The 25,458-nt window shown below is 36.4% G+C and overlaps 1 protein-coding gene across 2 annotated transcripts in view; it reads left to right on the forward strand.

Moving 5' to 3' along the window:
• CSMD1 (CUB and Sushi multiple domains 1) overlaps positions 1-25,458 on the forward strand; it is a 1,128,271-nt gene that overhangs the window by 846,562 nt on the left and 256,251 nt on the right. For both annotated transcript variants that reach the window (XM_061354960.1, XM_061354961.1), the window contains exons 14-18: positions 65-391; positions 2,439-2,633; positions 6,849-6,987; positions 13,277-13,464; positions 24,421-24,609. In XM_061354960.1, the coding sequence (XP_061210944.1) occupies positions 65-391; positions 2,439-2,633; positions 6,849-6,987; positions 13,277-13,464; positions 24,421-24,609 (1,038 nt within the window). The remainder of the gene's footprint in view (positions 1-64; positions 392-2,438; positions 2,634-6,848; positions 6,988-13,276; positions 13,465-24,420; positions 24,610-25,458) is intronic.

The raw sequence follows: 25,458 nt of genomic DNA on the forward strand, positions 1-25,458 counted from the left end.
AAAAAAGATAAGCATTTATAATATTTGTGGATAGTGTTTTAAGAATCTATTGTTGTTTTTTTAGTCTCTTGTTTCTTCAACTTCACCACACCGTCTGGAATTATTCTTTCTCCAAATTATCCTGAGGAGTATGGGAACAATATGAACTGTGTTTGGTTAATTATCTCAGAGCCAGGAAGCAGAATCCACCTGATTTTCAATGACTTTGATGTAGAACCTCAATTTGACTACCTTACAGTGAAAGATGATGGGATTTCAGATTTACCACCTCTTGGCACTTTTTCTGGCAATGAAGTCCCTTCCCAGTTGGCTAGCAGTGGGCACATAGTAAGGCTTGAATTTCAGTCAGATCATTCTACCACTGGAAGAGGATTTAATATCACTTACACAAGTAAGAGCCTTTGCTTTTATTTTCTACCTAGTCTTAAAATCAAGCTGTCTTTCTTCATAATAATGACAGATAGAAAATATTTATTTATAATACAGAAGTAAACTGTAATGCTTGTATAATTGCACTGCTTTCAGCTGTCTTCCTAATGTTCGTTAGCTTACCTAAATCTTTATAATTTACTTATTTTAATTGTAATAGTGCTGAGGAATTCCTTTTATTATTTAAGGGCCTTTTTAGCTGGTGCTGCATAAATACAGAGCATATAACTAAAGCACAGATCATTCAGATCGAGGCATCTGCTACAGGTGATTTAATATCCCTCTCCATGAAACCAGCAGGAATAAATTGACAAAAGTGTTGATCTTAGATCCCCAAAATGGAGATGTTAATCTGAAAAGCATAGAAGTATAAAAAGCAACTAGAATATCATTGCAAATAAATAGCTCTGGGAGCCTGCTTTAGTTTTGCATTTTATCTTCCAGTTAGATGGCATGGTATCTAGGAACGCAGACCCCTAAGTATATCAATCTCTTTTTTGGTATATATGTTTTTTCTAGCATCTTAGAACATAGCTGATTTCAAGCAGAAGTATTTCCTATAGCAGGTTACTAATCAGAATAATTTTTCTCTCCAGCTCCAGATTCTTCAGGAATTTTAAGAATGTAGTATCTTTAACAATGTTATTCTAAAATGTAACTCCCCTGCCATGGGCAGAGACACCTACCACTAGACCATGCTGCCCAAGGTTTTGTCCAGCCTGGCCTTGAACACTGCCAGCCCTTGGGCAACCTGTTCCAGTGCCTCACCACCCTCACAGTAAAGATTTTCTTCCATGTATCTAACCTGAACTTCCCCTATTTAAATTTGAAGCCATTACCCACTGTCCTATTGATACAGTCCCTGACTGAGTCCCTCTCCCGCATCCTTATAGGCTCCCTTCAGATATTGGAAGGCTGAGAGCTACTGCAAGCAGAAGTCTTTCCCATTTGGGAAATTAGGCTAAAAAATACCTGGCTACAGATGGCCGTTTTGTTTATATGAAAGGATGTTACTTAACAATACTGTCAACTCAAGTAGCATTGTAGCCACGTGGAAAGCATTATTGCGTTTGCCACAAACTGCTAACTCTCCTAAAAGTCCTACAAGTAATTCAAAGACGTTACTTATATGGAGGTTTTCTTGGTAGAATAAGAAATTGTTTTCTAAGCTTATAAAAAAAGTTAATTGACAATGAAGTTGTATTGGTCACATCTTGCATTTTTCCTATCTTGTGTCAATTAAGGTAATTAACAGTGTTCGGAGTCAAGGTGCTTCTTTTTATTATTCCAAGGATGCCCCATATAAAACTGGAATTCATGAATTGAAACCCTGTTTAAGCCTTAGGTGCCTGAATTGTTCCTTTGCTTTCAGAGAAAGGGCTAATTAGTGTTCTCTGAAAAGTAACAGAACAGAGCAGTCCTCACCTTAACTGAGACTATGTAGGTTAAAAGATTTACCAGAAAAAGTGAGTCCTGAACCTTAACTGAGACTATGTAGGTTAAAAGATTTACCAGAAAAAGTGAGTCCTGAATTCTAGGTCTGCTTCTGTCTGAGGTTGTTCAGATCCCTTTTTCCATATGCTGTTCTACTTAAGTAAAGATGGACTGTAGTAAGAAAATATTTTCGAGTTCTATTTGAAGCTGAATTGTGCAGTCACGAATATAATACTCATGGATCAAACTCTCTGAGAATCCTAATTGCCTTGGTAATCACAAAAGAGCTTTGTGTACTTAAGCCAGAAATAACAAATAAGCTTCCAAATTTGAACTATGTTGCATTTGTGTGAATGTCATTGGATTTAAATGTGACTTTTACTTGAGGAGTTTCTATACTTTCAATTATATTGTATTATGGTTTATGTTTTCTTACATCACAATAGAAAGGTTAGCCTCCTTTCAAAAAAAAAAAAGACAAAGTTTAGAGGAGTGATTGTTGTGATTGCTATTATGTGTATTATTATTGATATTGTCATTCTTACTACTATTATTATTACTACTGTTTTTATTAGCCTTTGGTCAGAATGAGTGCCATGATCCAGGCATTCCTATAAATGGGAGGCGTTTTGGAGACAGGTTTCTCCTAGGAAGTTCTGTTTCCTTTCATTGTGACGATGGTTTTGTGAAGACCCAAGGCTCTGAATCCATAACATGTATTATGCAAGATGGAAATGTAGTATGGAGCTCTACTGTCCCACGCTGTGAAGGTAAGGGCACAATCTTTACTCTGCACCTACAGTTTGAATAATGAAACTTTAAATTTAGCTTACTTTTTTACATTTCGCACATAAGTAAGACTGCTTTAGCTGAAGTTATGGATTAATCTTATTTTAACACTCTTCCAGGCAAATGAGAGAGCAATAATAGAAACAAGATAGCTTGCTTTTATATTCTTATAATAAATTAACATTGTAAAATCTGGTTGCTATTCTTTTCAAGTTCTGGTTGTTACTGTCATTACTGAGTTACGAGTTATAGCTGTTACAATGGTTTTCGCTTAGCATACTGAAGAAATTAATTATCTACCACATAGAAACTTGAAGTAAAGCTTCTATTTTAAAGTCTTTTTTTTTTTAAATGCACCTTTAATTTTCTCACCATGAAAGTATACCTGAATTTCAGTATGCAAGATATTAACCTGATGTACAGTCTTTCCTGAAAAATATAGTGATAAGATATAGAGCTATGTTTAATATTCATTGTGTTCCCCAAAAGTTCCAAATTTGTTTGCTTGTTCTTGTGTAGGTGAATAAACACACTAAGATGAGCTATAATAGGATTAGAGATTGCTTTACAATACAATGAAATACAATGAGAAAAAAGAAAAGAGTAAGCTGATTTCTTGATGTTTAACAGCGATGGATTGTAAGGGAAGACATGAATGTATTTAATGAACTACTAGAGTGTGTCTTTTAAAGTTATGTTCAAACAGTTGTGTATCTTTTAGTAAGCAGTAGATACATAGACAATTAAATGATACTTTTTTTTTAATACACTAATACAAACCTTTTAATTGGTGTAAACCTCACACCTCCTTTAATTTCGGTGCCATTGCAGTTATTTAAGGATCTGGATCACATCAGTTTCATGATTTTTTGTTATTTGGGCAATCTGAAAACTCCGTCCTCATAAGACAGTGCATTTCTAATAAAATTTAAAGGTACTGAAAAAAACACATTAGCAGCCTGGTAGAAGTAGTGTGTGTGAAGCAGCCTTCCTAGTTAATGTAGAGATAATTTACTTTGGTTCTAGTTGTCTGAGATTTCTGTTTTAGCAAAAAACTGTTCTTGTTTTTAATATGACAAAATTTAATTTAAAGAAGCAGCATGGAATAATCTTAATTCTTCCTTAACTGTGCCCATGTAATGTAAATGTCATTTTCAGGGCAAATAATTTTGCCCCAGAGACAATTCGGCCTGTATTTTTCATGTTTGGTGTGTTGCTTTTTTTCCCCACTTTCTTAAATCTTTAAATACTTTCCAAAGACAAGTGCAAGTCATGAGTGAAATCAACTAACCTATCTGAGTTAACTTTTTAAAAATTAAAAGCATTGAATCAAAACTAGGGATATTAATTTGCTAATCACAAATTCATGTTACTGTTCATTTCCATATGGCATAATAGGTTTGCCTGTCACTACTTACACAAACAGAAAAAAAGTAACATGATTTCCTGTACTGCAATGTGGAATTTACTGATAATGATACCACTGACTACTTGAGGGTAATACGAATGATATATAAGATAAATTTACCTGACCTTGAAAGTGTTCCTGTTTTAGACTGCTCAACAGCCTTTGGTAAAATACAACATCCCAAAGCGCTCTGCTATGACAACTTAATGTTTCAAGGGACTTATGTTTCCTAAAATTTGTTCAGTCAGTTCTGCTGTTGTTTAATCCTGCTCTAAAGACCCCTAATCCCGCTCTGAAAAATTCTCCTGTCTAGCCTTGTTACTTTCATAGCCCTGTTGCAATATTTTTTTCCCTTTTATGTAGAAGATGAATTTAAAGGACATTTAAACAAATTTGACATACAGGAATGGGCCTAATAGGAATGGACCTAATGGGATGCACCCAAGAATGCTGAGGAAGCCAGCCAATGACATTGCAAGGAAATGCTCAGTTATCTTGGGAAGGTCATTTAACCTAGAAAGGTTCCTGGGAACTGGAAGAAAGCAAATTCTGATCTTCAAGAAAGGAAAGGAGTTTCTGAGGAACTTACAGGTCTCACCTCAATTGCTGGGAAAGGTGGTGCAGCAATATTCCTTGAAACCATTTCCAAACAGTGAAGAACAGGATGGTGACTGGGAGCAGTCAGCATGGATTTATGAAGGGGAAGTCATGCCTGACCAGTGTGATAGCCTTATGTGATAAGATGACTGCCCTGATGGATGAGGGGAGGGTAGTGGGTATTTTTTATTTCAGTTTTAGTAACATGTTTGACACTGTATTGTATAATATTCTCATAAGCAAACTTACAAAATATGGTCTAGGGAAGTGAACAGTGAGGTGGACTGAAAACTGACAGAACTGTTGTGCTTGTAGTGTTGTGGTCTGTGGCATAAAGTACAGCTAGTCCATAGAGGTATACCCCAGGAGTCAATACTGGGCCCAGTACTATTTAACATCTTCAGTAATGATCTGAATGCTGGGACAGAGTGCACTGAAGCAAGTCTGCAGATGGTCTAAGGCTGGGAGGAGTGGCTGATACACTGTGTGTTTGTGCTGCTGTTCTGAGAGACCTTGACAGGGAAGCTAAAGAATTAGGCTGAAAGTACAGGTCCTTGCCCTCTATTCAGAATTGATGAGGATATGTCAGAAATGTTGTGTGCAGTCCTGGGATCCCCAGTACAAGGGATGTGGACATAGTGCATTGAGTCTAGTGAAGAGTCACAAAGGTGATTAAGGACTTGGAGCATCTGTCTTACACAAAGAGATTGAGAGAACTTGGGTTGTCTAGACTGAAGAAGAAAAGGCTCAAGGCTTGGGAGGGATCTTGTCATTGTGTATAAATACCAAGTGGGATGGTGTGAAAAATATGGAGCCAGATACTTCCCAGTGATGCCCATTGACAGGACAAGAGGCAATGAACACAAACTGAAATAAAAGAAATTCTGTTTAAACATAAGATGGCACAATACAGTGAAAATAATTAACTGTATCATAGAATCATAGAATATTTAGGGTTAGAAAGGACCTCAAGATCATATAGTCCCAATCCCCCTGCCATGGGCAGGGACACCTCACAGTAAACCATGTCACCCAAGGCTCTGTCCAACCCAGCTTTGATCACCACCAGGTATGGAGCATTCACAACTTCCTCAGGCAACCCATTCCAGTGCCTCACAACCCTTACAGTTAATAATTTCTTCTTTATATCCAATCTAAACTTCCCTTGTTTAAGTTTGAACCTGTTACCCTTGTCCTATCACTACAGTACCTAATGAAGAGTCCCTCCCCAGCATTCTTATAGGCCCCCTTCAGATACTGGAAGGCTGCTATGAGGTCTCCACACAGCCTTCTCTTCTCCAGGCTGAACAGCCCCAACTTTCTCAGTCTGAACAGCCCCAACTTTCTCAGCCTGTCTTCATACGGGAGGTGCTGCAGCCCCCTCATCATCCTCGTGGCCCTCCTCTGGACTTGTTCCAACAGTTCCATGTGCTTTTTATGTTGAGGACAACTGTACACAATACTCCAAGTGAGGTCTCCCAAGAGCAGAGCAGATCACCTCCTTCAGCCTGATGGCCATGCTCCTTTTGATGCAGCTCAGAATATGGCTGGCTTTCTGGGCTGCTAGCATACACTGAAGCCAGCTTATCTTCAGTTTCTCATCAGCCAACACTCCCAAGTCCTTCTCCGCAGGGCTGCTCTGAATCTCTTTTCCACCCAACCTGCAACTGTGCCTGGAATTGCCCCGACCCAGGTGTAAGACCTTGCACTTGACTTGTTTGAACTTCATAAGGTTGGCTTACTTGGAACAAGTTGTTCAACATTTCCATATAATTGTGGAATCATACTAGATCTAAAAAAAAAATGATGGCAAAAGCAATTTTCATGATATGTGTATTAAGATATTTAGAGTAATAAGCTATGGTAAGACACATTGCAAGACTTATGATTCTGAAGGAAATGAAGTGCTCATAATATAATGTAGAAATTCAATTGTGTTGCATATTAAACCTTCAAAGGCAGGTCATGAGCAACATGATTTAATGAAAGGTTTCCCTGCCTGTAGCAGGGAGGAGTTGAAGCTAAATGATCTTTAAGGTCCCTTCCAACTCAAACCATGCTACAATTCTATGAAACTTATTTTTCTGTGATTTTTAATTCTTTTTTTTTTTTAACTTCTTTGAATATGTAATATTGTATTAGAAATACTTGGTAGGATACAAATATACATGTAGTTTTTTTTTTCTTTCAGCCCCATGTGGTGGACATTTGACAGCATCAAGTGGTTTTATCTTACCACCAGGGTGGCCAGGCTATTATAAGGACTCACTTAATTGTGAATGGGTGATTGAAGCGAGACCAGGACATTCCATTAAGATCACTTTTGACAGGTGAGAATATGCTAACACTGGGATATCAAGATTTTGTTTGTTCTGATGCTTCAGGTGTCACTATGAGTACTGACAATGAGATAAAAACAAGAAAGAAAAAGATCTCCAGACATCAGAATATTGCTAAAGGCAGAGTTTTAAACTTAATTTCGAAGTATCTAACTGAAATTACCATTCCAGTTAATTTGCAAAAACATTACCTCAGTGTGAACCTAAATTAGAGCTACTAGAATGCACTGGGATTATGTCCCTGTGTAGTGCATCAGCTTCTTTTAGAATAATAATCTTTTGTCAGAGAGAGTAATTTTCAGCCTAGTCTACCTCTTATGTGGAGTCATGAAGTAGTGAAAGTGTATTTACACACAAGGAATGTGAACTGCAGCTTGTTAAATCCTTTTGTAACTATTGTGACCTCAACTAGTACTTTTGTCTAACCATACAAGATTTTTTTTTCAAAGAAAGTGGTTATAAAATTAAAATAAAATAAAAAAAATCTTCACCCTTCAAGCATCTTTGTAAAAGTATTAAAAAATAACCATTTGTTTAGGTGTTTGATCTAGATACCAATCTCACACTGAAGACTCTATTTGACAAAAAATGCAAAGGGCAGTACAAAAGACAGCACCCGGAGCTAGGCTGCTGTGACTTCTATTGCCCAGGCAATATGAGAGAAGAGGCAATAACCTGTGTTTAGTTTCACCCTCACATGAAGTCAACAGTGATGAGCAAAATTTTTCAGTATCATTCACCCTTCTGTTTCTAAGAGCAGAAATGAAAAGGGATGCAAGTTAATGAAGAGAAGGGCAGAAGAATATAAAAGTAACTCAAGTGGTTTAAATAAAAAATCTATCTATCTTGATACTATGTTACTCACAGGGACAAAAATGCAGAATCCTAGGGAAGAATGTGAGGATCAGATAAATGTATTTGATATTTACTTCTCTAGTTTGCAAGTCAGGACATTCCTGAACTGAAAAATGATATTTTTAATGTGCTCAGTGAGTTTTTGCATGTATCACTTCCATTGGTTGGTTTGTTTCCCTCTTGCACCCATGTAAACATAACATTTGCAACATTCTTCATTTTGGGGAACTCACTGCAATATCTGTCTCAGACTGAAGTGCCACTAAGGACATGGCATATATGAAGTGCGTCACCAGAACTAGATGCCTAGTTCTGGTGGCTGGAGTCCTGGATGAGTACAAAGATGAGTTGACTGAACAATTGAATGTGGCATGTAATTGTGACTGTTCTTTTAAAAGTGTCTTGATAACTGTGCACTTCAGGAAACATATATTTTAAATCTTTTGTAGAGATCTAAAGAAATGCGTACTGGATGCCTAGTACAAAAACTATAACAAAGTGTAGCAGTCGTAGAACCATGAATAAATATGATACACCAAGGAAGTGTTGGTACGGCTTTTGTAAAAGAAATCCTGTCTCAGAAACCTACTGAAATTCTTTGATGGTGTCAGAAAGCATACAAATGTGTTGAATATAGTTTACCTGGGTCATGCACCTCACCCTGTAAAGGACTATTAAAAAGCTAAGCATCTTTTTAATACAGGGAAGGATATTGCATGATTAAAAGCTTAATCAACAGATGATAAAAGTCTCTCAGTGGAATTCTGGGTGTTCTACAGGGATCTGTTATGTTCAAAACTGTTCACCATGTTCAGAAATAATCTTAAAAAGGAGAAAATTAGACAATATTAAGTTATTCAGGGTACTAAAAATGGGATGACTGGAGAATTGCTGAAGATTCTTACAAGATTGAATGTCTGGGCAACAAAATTGTGGGTAGATTAAGTAAATCCAATGTGAATCATGTTAGAGAAAGAATTCCACCATGATATATAAATAAAATTATACATTTTGAATATACACTGGTCACTGAGCTGCTAAAGTTCTGGTAACACATTTGTCAAGAAATGTGAACGAAAACTAACATGTGCGTAGAAGTTTTTGTAAATATGATTAGAGACATGAAATGTGATGTAGGGGAGAACATGAAAAGAGTTTGTATATTTATTTTACAGTATACTTTTTCCAGGACTGTTTTGCTTTCGGAATGTAAATGCTTTAAGGTCAGGGAAGAAGGAGAGAATGACCAATACCAGAGAAGAATGGGAACTGTTTAAACAGATTTCATAAGGTTACCGTGTTACCTCTTGCAAAAACAAAGGCTTGTTTGCTTTCATTGCATGCAGCAGGAAGTTCCTAGATTTTAAGTTGCTGGGTTGGTTTTTTCTGTGTTTGGTTTTTTTTTTTTTTTCCCCTCATTAAAGACTTGATATATTAATTAGAACCCTACATTTATTTGTCCAGGGATGTCTTCCCAAATACAGTGAAAGCAAAAAGCCATCTTGGTTGTAAGATGGAGAATTTTAATTTTATGAAAGGAAATGTGTTGAGTGAAGTTGCAGATGTTTGGATGACTATGACCTTAACAGTATGACCACTATATTTCTGAGGAACTTAGTGGGAAACAGGCTTCTATGGCATATGGTCTAGTTTAAGGACTACATTTAGTGAATTTCAGACAGCTGCACGCACATATTCCAGTAACAGAATTCTAGAGCTTTATGTACAAATTGAACTGCAATGAAATTAAAGAACTTGGAGTTAACCCTGACTTTTGAATGGAGAATTCTGATTCACATACAGTTTTTAAACTACAGCAGACAATTATTAAAGAAAGATTGTCTCTCTTCCCTCAATGTTTCAATTTCAAAACAGCGTTACCATAAAGGATGCTAATTTTGGTAAAAGAGGCAACCTCTCTTTGCTTTCTTTGGAAGTTTATAGAGCTTTCCTGGCAGCTTTAGAAAATTGTATAATTTTACTACATTTCATGAAAATTGTTATACTTTGGGATGTTAATAATAGTATAATAATTTCCCATTTGTAATAAAGTTTTGGGGGTTTTGTTAAAATGAAGGCTTTGCTACCCAGATGAAAACTGAATTGAAAGCCTTTTTACTACTTATAGGAAGCTAATTCTGTTGTCAGATATAACATTAGCAAATTACTAATCAGTAAGCAAAATAACTAATAAATAGCAAAATCAACTAATTGATTTTTGTCAATTAATTGTCAATTTTTTGACATGTATTTTGTCTAGTTTTGGGAAAATAGAACCCTTCTATACTTAGCTATCTGTCTTGCCATCAAAGATACAGCTGCAAGAATGAAACCTTTCATGAATTTGATGTTCATAATGTAAATTATCTCACTCTTGAGCTAATGAAGCTTTAATGATACTAGACAAATGTGCCTTACCAGAGTACTTAGAAACTTTACAGAAATAGCAGCAAATGACTCTGTAACCCTATGAATATTTTACATTGAAACTTTTCACATTTAAGATTATGACTAATGCCTGGAAAGGTAACAAAAAAGTAAAGTGTAATTTATTCAAGCTGTAAAGAAAAGGACTAGAAGGGTAACTGCTAACTGAAAGATTTTTGGAACTTTGAATATTGATGAAAACTTATTGACTAGTCTGTAAAACAAACCTCCTTATTCAAAACCTACCTATTTACAAAGAACAGTGTAACATAGTGTTATAACATAGTCCTTTTAGAATTCTATGTGAATATTTGGAGAATGTCCTACCTTTTACTAACATAATTAGGCTATTAAACTTTTAAATTAAAAGTCCCCCAAATAACTCTTATTTAATTATTTTCAGTAAAGCAGAATTTTCAATAGTAAATTATCTTTTATTATTATTTCAGTGACACTGCAAAGATTAAATAAAAATAAAAAAACAACCAAACAAAACAACCAAAACAAACACATGTTCCCCCCCAAACCTCAAAAATAGACAAGTGATCTACAAATGAATTTCTAAGTTTGACAGCAAGAACTTACTGAGAATAAAGGCTGTTTTAATGGGCAGCAATTCCACTAAGACTTACTAAGTTTTCTGTTCCAGTGAGGGTTTGAAACCCACTGCTGTCAAACTGCCCTGCTAAGAAAACTGCGATTGCTGGCTGAGAGCACTTTATTCCTAATCAGTTTCTTCACAAACATAACTGTCAAAATAATTGAACTATTGAATTATTGATCTTGAGTTCATCCATAATGAGCACAAATAAAGTATTTAAACCAGCTGAGCAGTATCTGTCTGTTTTCCTCATTCTGCTGCAGGGTGAATCAATGTACAATCTGAAAATGTGGAAATGTACTGAAAGACTGGCAAGTACCTCAGTGGTGCCCTCTGTGACTGTCTATTTTGGTAAATTAAACAGAACCAGAGAACCTTCCCAAACACAAGAACTCATGTATTTGTGCAGTCCAGTTGTTGAAATAGTCTCTAACATACTCCTTGAGCTTCCCAGTTAGCATTCTCCCTAATAATTATCAAGCTTATCCAGGAGGTAGTGTGGGCAAGCAACCATTCATAATAGGAAATTTGAATAATCTCTCCCTGTTTGAGAGGCTAAAGGATGTATTTAATAGCATGGATGTAGGCCATTCCATGCTAGCCGGCTTCACTGCCAGAAACTGGTCCTGAAAATGCTGCAATGCTGCATCTGTTAGCAAGCCTGCAAGTCTTGTATTCCACTGTCAGAGTGGATAGATAGCAGTGAAAGTCATCATCTGGACTTTAGCCAACATATCCAAATAAAGTAGATAGCTTGGTTTGAAGCACCATAAATCTAGAGAGTTTTCTGTCTGAATAGGAAGGAATGGTATTGAAGTGCCTTTCAGTTTCCAAGCAGTCATTAGCTCTCATAGTTCAGCAAACACTTTCCACTTGCTGAATGTGCTTTTGTTTTCAGGGACTCATGACTGAAGAACTATAGAGACTACTAAATAGCTAATAAATCTGAACTTGCTGTTACTGATACTGGTATGTCTATGAAGGTGATTTTACATGACCAGTGATAATTGGTATGTAAAATATAATGGCCTAGCAGGGAAAATTGTTCATCCTGACATCATTGCCTAACAAAGTGTAAAGCTTATTTACATTTTGAAAGAATGTCCCATATATTTTCCCTTTTTTGAATGTTTAATAATTTGCAGTTTTCTTTAATTAGAAAAACAGTTTCTTGTCTCCAGATCCACTAAACATGTGTCCCATATTGGCAAGACAGCTTAAGGGCATTAACTTTGAAAAAATTGTTGCATTATTCAGGGACATAGTTTGTTGCTCTCAGAAGCTGAAATAATAAGCCCCACAGGAGAAGATAAAATTTTAGAGCATACACATTTCTGAAAGATTAACAACTTACGAAAATAAGAATATAAGGCTTGCAGGCAAAAATATTTAGACCACGACAGATATCTGTGTAATGGCACCAACTTTGTTGACAGGAAAATTGATGTGTGCGTGGTTTAGATGCTGCAGTTTGCAAAATTATCCGATGTAACCACAAATTGTCTTGAAAAGCATCTGATACGAAAAAATGCCAGTAAAAGTTTCAACTACAGAAAGAGCAGATTTGAGGGTTTTGATTTAAGAACAGCTAGTAGTGAATGACTGCATGCACAGATACCCTTTATGAACTGGAGAAATGTGATGTGGTTTAGTGATTGACACAGACATGGACTCTGCTGTTGATTTTAAAATTATTCATTCTTGCAAATCAACTGTCTTGTTAGTCTCTTTTCCCATTCTTATCTATATTATCTGGGTTTTTTGACACACTGAGATAAACTAAGCAATTCCACTTATTATAGATGTAACAGATTTCAAAATGAGGGCTAGATTGAAGTTTAACGATTCTGTACTGATAAACTTCATAGGACAAAAATAATCATTTAAAAGTAGAGTAGCAGCCTACATTAGATAAAAACATTTGGAGAAAAAGATAAACAGCTGACCATGTAAAACAACTTTTGCCAAATTTCAAGTATCAAATAATAAAATTACTGTGATTAAATAATTAAATACTATCGAAGAAGTTCCTAGGATGTCCAACTATTATTTAGCTTGAGGGCAAGAAATTTCTTGGGTCTTCATAATTCAGTTTTCTCTGAGACAGTTGGCATTTTTGTACCCCGATTCCCCACTAAATGTTTTTCTGAAGCCCAGTTATATGGTTGATCTGAAGTACATTACATCCTTTATGAATTTTATACACCAAAGCAAGAAAAAAGCTGTGTAAAACCTTGCTTAGTTGTTATCCTCAATAATACACTGATAGATCTGTAGATACACAAATTTTTATATGTATGATATTCTTCATCGTTTATATATAGGTTGCATTCCTGACAGCTAAAGAAAATAACACCATTCCTCTACTTACCAGCTGACTTGCATATTTATTTTCAGATTTCAGACTGAAGTAAATTATGATACTTTGGAAGTGAGAGATGGGCCAGGTAACTCGTCACCATTAATTGGAGAATACCATGGAACACAAGCACCCCAGTTCCTTATCAGTACTGGAAATTACATGTATCTGCTGTTCACGACGGACAACAGTCGTTCCAGCGTTGGTTTCCTAATTCACTATGAGAGTAAGTCTGATATTTTTCTAATAATTTTTATTTAATTTTGAAAACAATATTGAATTTGAAAATGAGCAAACAAATGTGAATGAATTTAAGTAATGACAGCTATATAAGAATAAACTATGTTTACTGTATGTTGTGTTGACAGGTAATTCTTAAATTATTATGATTTTTTTTTTTCTTCAGGAGTTCTTTTTTTTCATTTAGAATACTTATGGACCTATATATTTAACCAAATGGAAAGTTATTTCAGAAATGTGTCTTTATGGGTAAAGATATATTGTCCTTTTGGTGTTTTTTGGTACACGTATCTGTCCATCCATCCCTCCCCCCCAGCCTCATTTCACCTTTCTTTTTATCTGGTTTTAATACATGTTTGCAGTACTGAGCAGAATTGGACCTTGTCTGTAGTAAGACATATAAGAAATGGTCTAAAGTCACACTGATCTTTATATGATAGTATAGCCATTCACTTAAGTACTGAATAAAGAGAGCTTATGTGTTTAGTGTGTTTGTGCTAAACAGATAACATTCATTTTACCGGGTGTTCTTGTTTGGAAACAAATCTCATTTTAGTAAATTTGCTGTCATGTTGAAACTAGAATGAGTTCCCAAACTTGTATTTCATAGCTACATCAAGAGTTGGAAATTCTGCATACCTTCTTTTAGCTTTGGCTCAGACATGGTGATGATGGCTGAACAGATAGTAACATGATAAACTGCAAGGCCACTAAATCATGTAAAGGCAAGGAACAGTAGGTAGATTTCTGCATGAGTTACCTGCAGATGCTGATTTTCCCTGATTTTATTGGATCTAAATGTTGCTGTTAGGCTTTGTATGACAGTCCTTAAATATTTATAATTTCATGTTTTATTTTAAGGCCCCTGACAGGTAGATACTTTTTTTTTTTTTTTCTCCTGTGAAAAATGAAACACTGATAAAATTGAAACAGTGATAAAATGTGATAAACAGTGATAAAATGTGATAAACAGTGATAAAACAGTGATAAAGTTGAAACAGTGATAAAATGTTCTGCACATTCTTTAAAGAGAAAGGTCTACTTATGCAATTATTTAGAATATATTTGTATAGGCACTTTTTAGCTTTCTTGAAAAAGTTAATATCTCACACACATGGCAGTGGTTGTTCAGTGCAGTTTATCTAAGTAGCTTGATAAAATGTCAGAATTAGATTTGATTCATGAACTTTAAACCTTGAAATTGGGTAAGATCTTTAAGAAGAAAAGATGATTGAAGGTTAGTAAATGGTCTTCGTCTTCTTTTACATAGTGTTCTCATGCATACAATATATATAAAAAAGGGGTTTTATATAAAAATATATTTCAAATTTTGAAAGTCATAACAAAAGCTAATTTATTTTTTTTTCCTTTTTCTCACAAGCTCTTTCTGAGCAGATTGGCTCTCTGGCATCTTTCTTTTTCAGTACAAGTAACATTTCAAAGGGTGGCTGGTGTTTTTTTTTTTTTTTTTTTTTTGTTAGAAATTAGTAAGAATATGAAGTAAATTGTTTTAAAAGTATGTAGTTTTAAGTTCCCAGTTTAAGGAGTGAACTTGTTTATGTTTTGTGAATTATGTTTCCCATTAAATAGTCATTTGACAATTGAATTTCAATAGGTATTAACAAAAAGCTTAACATCCATTCTTAGTTACAATGACTGCTGTTTCTTTTATACATTTATGTGATTACAAATGACATTCAGGGGGCAGATTAAACATCTAAGTGTCAACATAGAAGTCTCAAGAGCCTGAAGCTTACATTCTGGGCAGGGTAGAGCTAATCAATGCAATCAGTAGAGTCCAGGGAGCAATTCAGTAAACTCTGATGTTTCAGTAAACTCTGATCCAGGGGCTGTATTTAATTGCCTAGCCATGGAGAGTTAGAATTATTTTAGGTACTATGCCACCTAGGTACCATTTGTTGTAGCAGAGATTTGGATCTTGCACAAGTCCTTTGCCATGTCTACCAGATACATGGAGACATCCTGGTTATGACAGGATGGCTCTAGAAACATACTGAGAGAAGAAAAAATACCTCTTCTTGTAACTTTCCTGATTATTTTTTTTTCTTCTAGTTTTCCCTGATCGGGCTGGTCAGATCTCTTTTATCTCTTTTGACTATGAAAAGAGTATACATATATAGGAGCATATATATATTTATAAATATACAAATATATATATATGAGCAACTATAGAAGTTGATAATGTTAAAAATATCACAACGGAACTTTCATTTGCTTCACATTTCTCACACTTGTAAAAGAAAAGGCAGTGAACTGTAAATTGTAAGAAGAGCTTCTGAGTATTTTCTTTGAAAATTCAAATAACTGTCTTATTTCGAAGTATTCTACAAATCTTCCAATTATAATCATAACCTTGATAAATTAAATCACTGAACTGTGAAACAGAAGCTTAATATAAGGTGTACTGAGGTGCTACTGAGATTGCAGTCATATTCTATTAAGCTAAAATATGCCTGTAATACAGCTTTACTTAAAATGTGACCCTTTAAAAGCTACTTCAGATGTGAAGGTAATTGTAAATTCCTCACTTTAAATGTCTGTAATGCAGCTTTTTGATGACTTTTAACATAGCTAATGCAAGACAGTGTAGCTTAACTCTTATGCATCTACGGGAAAAAAAAAAAAAAAAGTGCCTATAATATTCTTTAAGTAAAACTATTGATAAAACATTTGATTTTATCAAGAAGAATCAATCTATAATTGTTTTTGACCAGCAAGCCTCATGCCTCACATCTCCCCGATCTCCCAACTTCTCTCCTTATGTGAAGTAGGTTGTGTAATCTTAGTGTTTTTCTTAAGTGAAACTAGATAAACACACTTTTATCCACAGATTCCATTAATGTAAAGCCACCTTTTAAGGTATTTTTGAAATTTATCATTTCTTAAGTAAGAAAGCATGATCATTTTCAAAGAAAATTGAGCAATTATTTCTTAAATCCAGATATTTTATTTAAAAGTCTGTGTTGATTTATGGATTAACATTCTCTTCTATACTAAAATTTATCTGAAAAATGGATCAGATATCATATTTCAGTTATGCATTGTCTCAATTGAGACAAGAATCGTCCCATATTACCATGTACATCAGTACGCATTTGATAAACATTACAATTCTCTTAGAGAAAAATTGCTTAAAGTCAAGAATCACCCATCTTTGTAAAATCTTTCTGTTTTATATTGAAAAAAATCTATTTTTTTATATTGAAAAATCACGCAAAATTAGTGTTGTGATTTTACTGAAGCAAAATGTTATCAGTATTAAAAAAATAAAGATAAGACTTTATTTGGTTTATAAAATCATGTATTTTGTTAGAATTTGTTTTGGAAAAGAATTGTTTAGACCCACATATATGCAGCCTTCCTGGACTTCACAAAATGTTGAGAAAAAAGTATTTTTATTTTTTTAAGAAAGAAAAGATACTATCAGTTTGTGTCGCTATTTAAAAATCCCTTGTAATACAAAACATAATCATGTAAATGTTCAGTATATTCAAACATTGCTATAGATGGCCATCAAAGAATAACACAGATCTCTTAGGATGAAATCAGAAAATCTAAAATGCATACTTTGGTACAGAAAGAGACAGACAGTGACAAAAATATCTATAAATAGATTCAAAATAAAACAATAAAAGTCATTACTTAATAAAAATTAAGGTGAGCATCAGCTGTCACAGGGAGCACTAAATGTTCTGTTCCTGTTTTGCAAAATTCACAGAAAAGTTTTGTTTTGACCGTATACAATTAAATGAATGTTTAATGAATAATTACAAGGTAATGAATAATTACAAGGTAATTATACAGCATATGTAAAGAGGGACTGCACAATATTGAGATAATTAAATATATTTTTATTCATCACAGACTGTTGAAATTCCCTGTACTATACCTAAAGGCAAAGCAGTAGCAGTCTCTATTCCACTGAAAATTAAAGCAGTAGGGAAGTTTCAAACAGCTTCAGAAAGGCACACACATTTCAAAGAAAGGACGGATGGAAAAAAAAGTTTAAATAAGATGATGAGGACCAGAAGGACCAGGACATTAGTTTTATCTTCACTCTTTAATGATACTAGTTTCAAGCTGATAAACAAGGTGATAAGGAACAAATGATTTGTATTTGGTAAAAGAGTTTGTGGGTCAGGGTTAAAGGGAGAACAGCAATGGGAGACATTACTGTGGGGATCTGTTACAGACCTCCTGATCAATAGGACTCTGGATGAAGCACTCTATAGACAGATAGGAGCAGTCTCATGCTCAGGCCCTTGTTCTTATGGGGGATTTCAACCATCCAGATATCTGTTGGAGGGACAGTACAGACAGGCACAAGCAATCCAGGGGGTTCCTTGATTGTGTGGAAGACAACTTCCTTCTGCAAGTAATAGAGGAACTGACAAGGAGAGGTGCCATGCTTGACATCATGCTCACCAACAGGGAAGAACTCGTTGGAAATGTGGCGCTTAAGGGCAGCTTATTTGCAGCGATCACGAGATGGTCAAATTCAAGATCCTCAGAACAGTGAGGAGAGAGTGCAGCAAGCTCACTGCCCTGGACTTCAAGAGAGCAGACTTTGGCCTCTTCAGGAACCTGCTTAGTAAGGTTCCATGGGATATAGCCCTAGAGGGCAGGGGGGCCCAAGACTGTTGGTTGATATTCAAAGTTCACCTACTAGTGAGTGTTGCATCCCAATTAGAAGGAAACGCAGCAGGAGGGCCAAGAGACCTCCATGGATGGATAAGGAACTCCTGAGGAAATTTTGAAGGGAAAAAGAGACTTATAAAAGGTGGAAGCAAGAACAGGCGGCCTGGGAAGAATACAGGGATGTTGTTCAGGAAGCTAGGGTCCAGGTTAGGAAAGCTAAGGCCCAGTTAGAATTAAATTTGGCTAGGGATGTTAAGGATAACAGGAAGGGATTCTATAGGTACTTTGCGAATGAAAGACAGACTAGGGCAATGTGGGCCCCCTCCAGAAGCTATCAGGAGAACTGGCTACCCTGGATTTGGAGAAGGCTGAGGTTCTAATGACTTCTTTCCCTTGGTCTTCACTGGCAAATGCTCTGACAACACCGCACAAGTCTTTGAAAGCAGACACAACGGCTGTGAGAATGAAGACCTTAGGCCCTCTGTAGGAGAGGATGTGGTTCCAGACCATCTTAAGAACCTGAACGTGCAGAAGTGCACGGGACCTGATGAAATCCATTTGCAGGTCCTGAAGGAGCTGGCAAATGAAGTTGCTAAGCCACTGGCCATCATATTTGAAAAATCATAGCAGTCAGGTGAAGTTCCCGACGACTGGAAAAAGGGAAATATAACCCCCATTTTCAAGAAGGGGAAAATGGGTGACCCAGGGAATTACAGATCAGTCAGTGTCACTTCTGTGCCTGGCAAAATCTTGGAGCAGATTCTCCTGGAAGGCATGCTAACACACATGAAAAACAACAAGGTTCTTGGTGACAGCCAGCGTGGCTTCACTAAGGGCAAATCCTGCCTGACCAATTTGGTGGCCTTCTACAATGGGGCTACGTAACTGGAAGGGGTAGAGCAGTTGATGTCATCTACCTGGACTTCTGCAAAGCGTTTGACATTGTCCCACACGACATCCTTGTCTCCAAATAGGAGAGACATCAATTTGATAGGTCGATAAAGAACTGGCTGGATGGCTGCACGCAAAGGCTTGTGGCTCAATGGCTCAATGTCCAGCTGGAGACCAGAAACAAGTGGTGTCCCCTCAGGGATCAGTGTTGGGACTGGTCTTGTTTAACATCTTCATCACTGACTTGGACAGTGGGATTGAGTGCGCCCTCAGCAAGTTTTCCGATGACACCAAGCTGTGTGGTTTGGTCGATATGCTGGAGGGAAGGAATGCTATCCAGAGGGACCTTGACACGCTTGTGAGGTGGGCTTATGCCAACCTCATAAGGTTTAACCATGCCAAGTGCAAGGTCCTACACCGGGGTCAGAGCAATCCCAGGCACAGCTACAGGTTGGGCAGAGAAGAGATTCAGAGCAGCCCTGCAGAGAAGGACTTGGGGATGTCGGTCAATGAGAAAATGAACATGAGCCGGCAGTTTGCGCTCTTGGCCCAGAAAGCCAACTGTATCCTGGACTGCATCAAGAGGAGCATGATCAGCAGGTCGAAGGAGGTCATCCTGCTCCTTTATTCTGCTCTTGTGAGACCTCACTTGGAGTATTGTGTGCAGTTCTGGTGTCCTCAACATAAAAAGGACATGAAACTGTTGGAACAAGTCCAGAGGAGGGCCACGAGGATGATCAGGGAACTGGAGCATCTCCCGTATGAAGATCGGCTGAGAAAGTTGGTACTGTTCATCCTGGAGAAGAGAAGGCTGCGTGGAGACCTCATAGCAGCCTTCCAGTATCTAAAGGGGGCCTATAAGGATGCTGGGGAGGGACTCTTCTTTAGGGACTGTAGTGACAGGGAAAGAGGTAACAGGTTCAAACTTAAACAGAGGAAGTTTATATTGGATATAAGGAACAAGTTCTTTACTGTAAGGGTTGTGAGGCACTGAAATGGGTTGCCAGGACACCAAGAAAGTTGTGAATGCTCCATCCATGTTGTTTTTCAAGGCCAGGTTGGACAAAGCCTTGGGTGACACGGCTTAGTGTGAGGTGTTCCTGCCCATGACGGGGGTTGGGACTTAATGATCTTAAGGTCCTTTCCAACCCTAGCTATTCTATTTTTCTGTGATTCTAAAAGGCAGTTTCTGTATACAGGAATATTTGGAAAATAATTATTTCACTTCCTTTGATGACCAGAGAGAATATTTTGTCTAGTTTGGGACCTGGTGTAAAAAAAGTAGGAGGTTGTTAACATGTAAAACATGATATATATGGAGTCATTGAAAGGTCTGTAGCTGTTTAGTCTAGAAAAGGGATTTCTTGGCAGGCAGGAGGGAAGGTATGGTAACAATCTCATGTGCCTAGCAGCTATAAATTGCAGCTAGTCTTGCAGTTCAGTTTAGAACTCTGTTAAAATTCTTGTGCTCCCTCTCAGCAATGAGGGCAGAGGTGACATGCTAGCTCTCCCATAAGTCGCTAGTAAATACAGTATGCACTGAAAGTGCTCACTGAAATTTGCCTGTTATGGTCTGTCACTTGGAAATACCCTCGAGGTATTCACTTAAGAAAGATTTTATTTTTTCCTATTTTACATGAATGAAAAAGGCTTTGCACAACGTCCCTCTTCCTTTTCATCCTCTGCTCCCCTCACTTCACTCTTTCACTTCTCTCTTCCCATTTTCAAGACCTTTACTTCCCCACATCCTTTATGACATTAATGAGTTTCTGTAACACTGATTTTTAAAATCTTTTGACTGTATCACAGTTTTCTGTAATGTAACACTATTTTATTTTAGTGTCATTTTCCTGCTAGCTATTAAAAAAATAAAGCAAAGATAATTCACACTTTTCTCCTTTAGACTAAGTCTACCTATGTGATCAAGTTTATTAGGCCTCTCTTACTGTTCAAAAAATTGCTTTTATCATCCGCCTTTTTGGTGTTCTGGATAATACTAGCCTGATGGCAAAGAATAGCACTCTGGCTTCCAGATGAAACATTTCCATTGTTTAAAGCATTTTTGTGATTTGTTGAATGACACAGCAACTGCTCCATAGCTAGCATGAATGGGTAATGTAGTGGTTATCCCACACAGATATGGTTTGTTTTCTGGTTTTCTTACCTGTTTTCTTTATCCATTTTGTGCAGTGAGCATCCTGTAGACAAGCTCTTACCAGTCTTACCCTAACATTCCCCTTTTCTAATGATTTGAACTATTTGATCTGTCACAGGAAAAGTAGATGTATGAAATATATATAAGTATGTGGTATATGAGTATGTAGTATATAAAACTGTATAGCTGTTATATGCTTCATGCATTACAGAAACAGACTAATTTCCTTTTCACAGATGTAATGGGACCTAATGATTAAGTCAGTTTCTAAAATAGCTTATTATTCTAAGTGTTTGCAAAATATGTATTTTAATAATCAGTGAAGCATCTAATATACCTAAGAACAACAGGTTGATAAATATTTGATGAAATGCCAATATTGACAGAGAGAAGTTTTTGAGCATGACTGTCCAGATTTTTCAATTATTCAGTGATGTACTAAGTCTTTTGGGTTTATGTTCGTTATTTACTTTGGATTGTGTGTTATGTTCCTTGGAAGAGAGAACAATTAAATTGTAGGATAGAGCTATCTACTTATCTAATTCGCACTGCTACATGGAGTGAAGTGGAGGGAGCATTTTTTGAGGGAGCTACAGAGCGTGCTTTACTTAAGAAATACTTCATTATGCAGGGTGGGAGAGAAGCGACATGGTTTTCACCCAAACTTTCATCTTACACACACTGAGACAATTGTTATGAATAGTATTAAATCAATTCTTTCCAAATATGAGCCTAAAATTTATCACTGTGGTGGCAGAATTTCTCATATATGGATTAATAATGTTTTTTTTGTAGCCAGGTCTCTCAGTACTGCCCATTATTAAGCTTGTCTTATGTTATCTCCTATTATGAAAAAAACCCAAATCTTTGTCCTAAGCAAAGATTTATTTTTTTTCTTTTTAGCTATGTTTATGATTGCTAAAACTTACAGACTGAGTGTATTCCCCTGGGAATAAAGCTCTGTTGCCTGAGCTGACTTTTTGATTTATACAGCACCACTATTTCAGTCAGGAACTTTGAAGCTGATAGGGTTGCTACAGCTTTTGGTTTTCTTGCAAAAATCAAAAACAGTGTAGTCAGTGTAATCTAGAGTTATCCTTTCAAAAAGAAACTGATGAAATTACCTGTTTTAAGTGACTCAGAATCCCAGAGCAGTTGGTGTGTTGAAGCAGGGGTAAAAGGGTGCCCTAAGAGGAAGAAATTTCGAGAGTGTTCTGTGGACCTCCATCTACACTAACATATCTCAAAACATGAAGTGTAGTTTGTCTGCAAAAAATTAATGTATATCAAAGTTAAAATTTTATACACAAATGGTATTTATTAAGGGCACATACGCAGTAAATTTTACAGACTTAAAAGTGTTCTTTGAGTCTATATTAAACTGTTTAATCCAGGTGAAGGGAATCTAAAAATACACTGTGTCAGCGAACATGGTACATTTACATTAAGAGCATGCAGTCAAGTCCAATAGAAGCTTATTCATCAAGAATTTAAGTATGTCAGGGATACCTCATGAAAAGTAGATCATAAGCTTTCAAATCTGAATCCTAACTGAGATGTAAGAATAGCTGGAGGCTACAGTGAATATTTCTCTGTGCAAGCGAGCGTCATTATTTATGATATTTTTGTTCATAGTCCTGCTTCCAACCCTCATAATTCTAAACCCATTACTTTGTGCCCTGATAATATATATATATATTTTTTTTTTATTTCATCTCAGTTTTTAACTTCTCCTACTTTATTCCTATGGATTGACCACAACACCCATTCCCTATTCCTGACACACTGCCTGGGGAGGGATGGGGAGGTAGTAGAGTTGTGAATGGAGGGAAGAAGTTGAGCCTGGAAAGAGGAGGATTGTGGTGGGTTAACCTTGGCTGGATACTAGGTGCCCACCAAAGCTGCTCTGTCACTCCTTCTCCTCAGCAGGACAGGGGAGAGAATATGTAACAGAAGACTTGTAGGTCAAGATAAGGACAGGGAGAGTTCACTCACCAATTACCAAAATGGGCAAAACAGACTTGACTCATGAAAATGTATTTAATTTATTACCAATTAAAATCAGGGTAGGGTAATGAGAAAATAAAGCCAAATCTTAAAATGCCTTCCCTCCACCTCTCTCTTCTTCCTGGGCTCAACTTCTCTCCCAGTTTTTTCTACCTCCTTCCCCCAAGAGATGGAGGAGGACAGGAATGGGGGTTGTGGTCAGTTCATCACACACTGTCTCTGCTGCTTCTTCATCCTAAGGGTGAGGAACCCTCACACTCTTCTACTTCAGCACGAGGTTCCTCCCATGGCAGACTGGCCTCTGTGAACTTCTTCAGTGTGAATCCTTCCCACAAGCTGCAGTTCTTCACAAACAGGTTCAGGCTGGAGCCTGCTTCAGTATGGGTCCCCCTGCGGGGTCACAAATCCTTTTATACATAAGATAAAAGAAATTCCTTCCATCCCAATAGAGAGTCCTTATTTGTTTCCCTTGTGTGTATCCATTATAGCACATTATACGATTAAATTTCACAAATGTTTCCTATCACTATAAGCATAATGGATAATGCTGTGTTAATAAGCCTCCATTTGATAATTTTGAGGGTTTTTTTTTTCCTTGTTCAGTGTATAGCTTCAGGTTTATTGAGCAAACACTTTTCAATCTGTGCTATAAGACATAATTACAAAAGACTCTGTCACTTAAGAGTTACACATTACATAAGCTATGCTCATTGTCTATTTTTAATATTTACGATGGTATCTGTAGGAGCTAACAAGTCTTTTCTGAGTTTATCAGCTGCAGTTTTTCAACACTGCTTTTTTTGCTAAATCAAGTAATCATTACTGTGCCAGAAGAAAGTTGAATTGTCCCACAGAATTAGAAATTGAATAGATGAAATAATCAAATAAGTTTATATAGTAGCAAAATTTGTATTCATACTTTGGACCTAAATATCTTCCTGTACTTTCAGATGTCCAGTGCTTTTGTTGGCTTTTTTTCGTTGCTTGATAAATTATACTTTGAAGCTCCAATCTTTTCCTTTTCTTCATTTGGGCTTCTCTATTCTGAGACTGAAAATGGAAAAATTATGCTCCAACAACAGCTAGATAAAATTATCAGTTCTCAATCAGTGCCAACAGATGTCTTTTGGTAACTCTTTCTTCCTTCTGTCTTAGTTTGCTGCCTTTGTGTTTTAATTATTATTATTTTATTTATTTTAAAAGGGGAAATAAATTCAATCTATGTTTCAGGTGTTACTCTGGAATCAGATTCCTGCCTCGACCCAGGGATTCCTGTGAATGGGCATCGCCATGGTAACAACTTTAACATCCGCTCCACAGTAACTTTTAGCTGTGATCCAGGATATACACTCAGTGATGATGAGCCACTCATATGTGAAAGAAACCATCAATGGAATCATGCATTACCCAGCTGTGATGGTAAGTATCAAGTTTTTCAGATGGCAGCTTTAAAGTCCAAGGAAAGTAATCCATTTTTGAGAAGAAATTAAGCTTATTATTAGTACTACCTCCCTTAATTACACCAGGATCCACACTTAAAAAAAAATATTTTGCTGTTAATAAAAGCCTTACTTCACATCTCTGTATCAACTTTCAGTCAAGTACTGTAATGTACAGTGAAATTTGCAGTTGTATATTCACCAATAGAAAAATCAAAATTCTCAGAGGGTTCCACTGTTCAAGTGTGAATGAAAATGGTGCCATGCAAGTAACATTTCCAAAGCAAAGCCTTTTATTTTTAACTTGGAACAAAGAATACCAAAATGATTGCTCAAAATTTAGGATACTCAGTACTAAATCAGATCATCATCAGCCTAATAATTTTCTTGACATATTTTTGCTTTGAAATTTTTATTAGTTCATTAATTGTTTTGGGGGATATGCAATATGAAACTGTCTATAACTTTCATGAAACACTACGGCCTTCTGGCTCCATACACAAAACCTATGAACTACCAAAATATTATCACATAGTTAAAAGCTCTTAATCACTGCAAAGCAAAGTAATCTACCATTCAAACTTGCTGACCTTGTAAGCACTACAGCTTGTTCCTCCTTTGCAAGGACAGAAGCAAACAGTTGTTTTCAACTGCATTTTGTGGTCAGGTTTTAGACTGTATGTTGATGAGCTTTGGAGTGTCAGCAATCTTATTATAAGCTGTGATTTTAAAATGAGCAAAGCATTTTTAGAATTCTTCCAGTGGTTTTATGGGTTCCTTTTGTTTGTTTGCTTTCCTGCAGTGGGTTAAGAACACTATTTTAGGAATC

This window comes from Neopsephotus bourkii, unplaced genomic scaffold, assembly GCF_033783945.1.
Source record: "Neopsephotus bourkii isolate Nb327-2 ecotype Australia unplaced genomic scaffold, CSIRO-AGI_Nbou_v1 NB_756, whole genome shotgun sequence".
Classification (NCBI taxonomy): Eukaryota; Metazoa; Chordata; class Aves; order Psittaciformes; family Psittacidae; genus Neopsephotus; species Neopsephotus bourkii.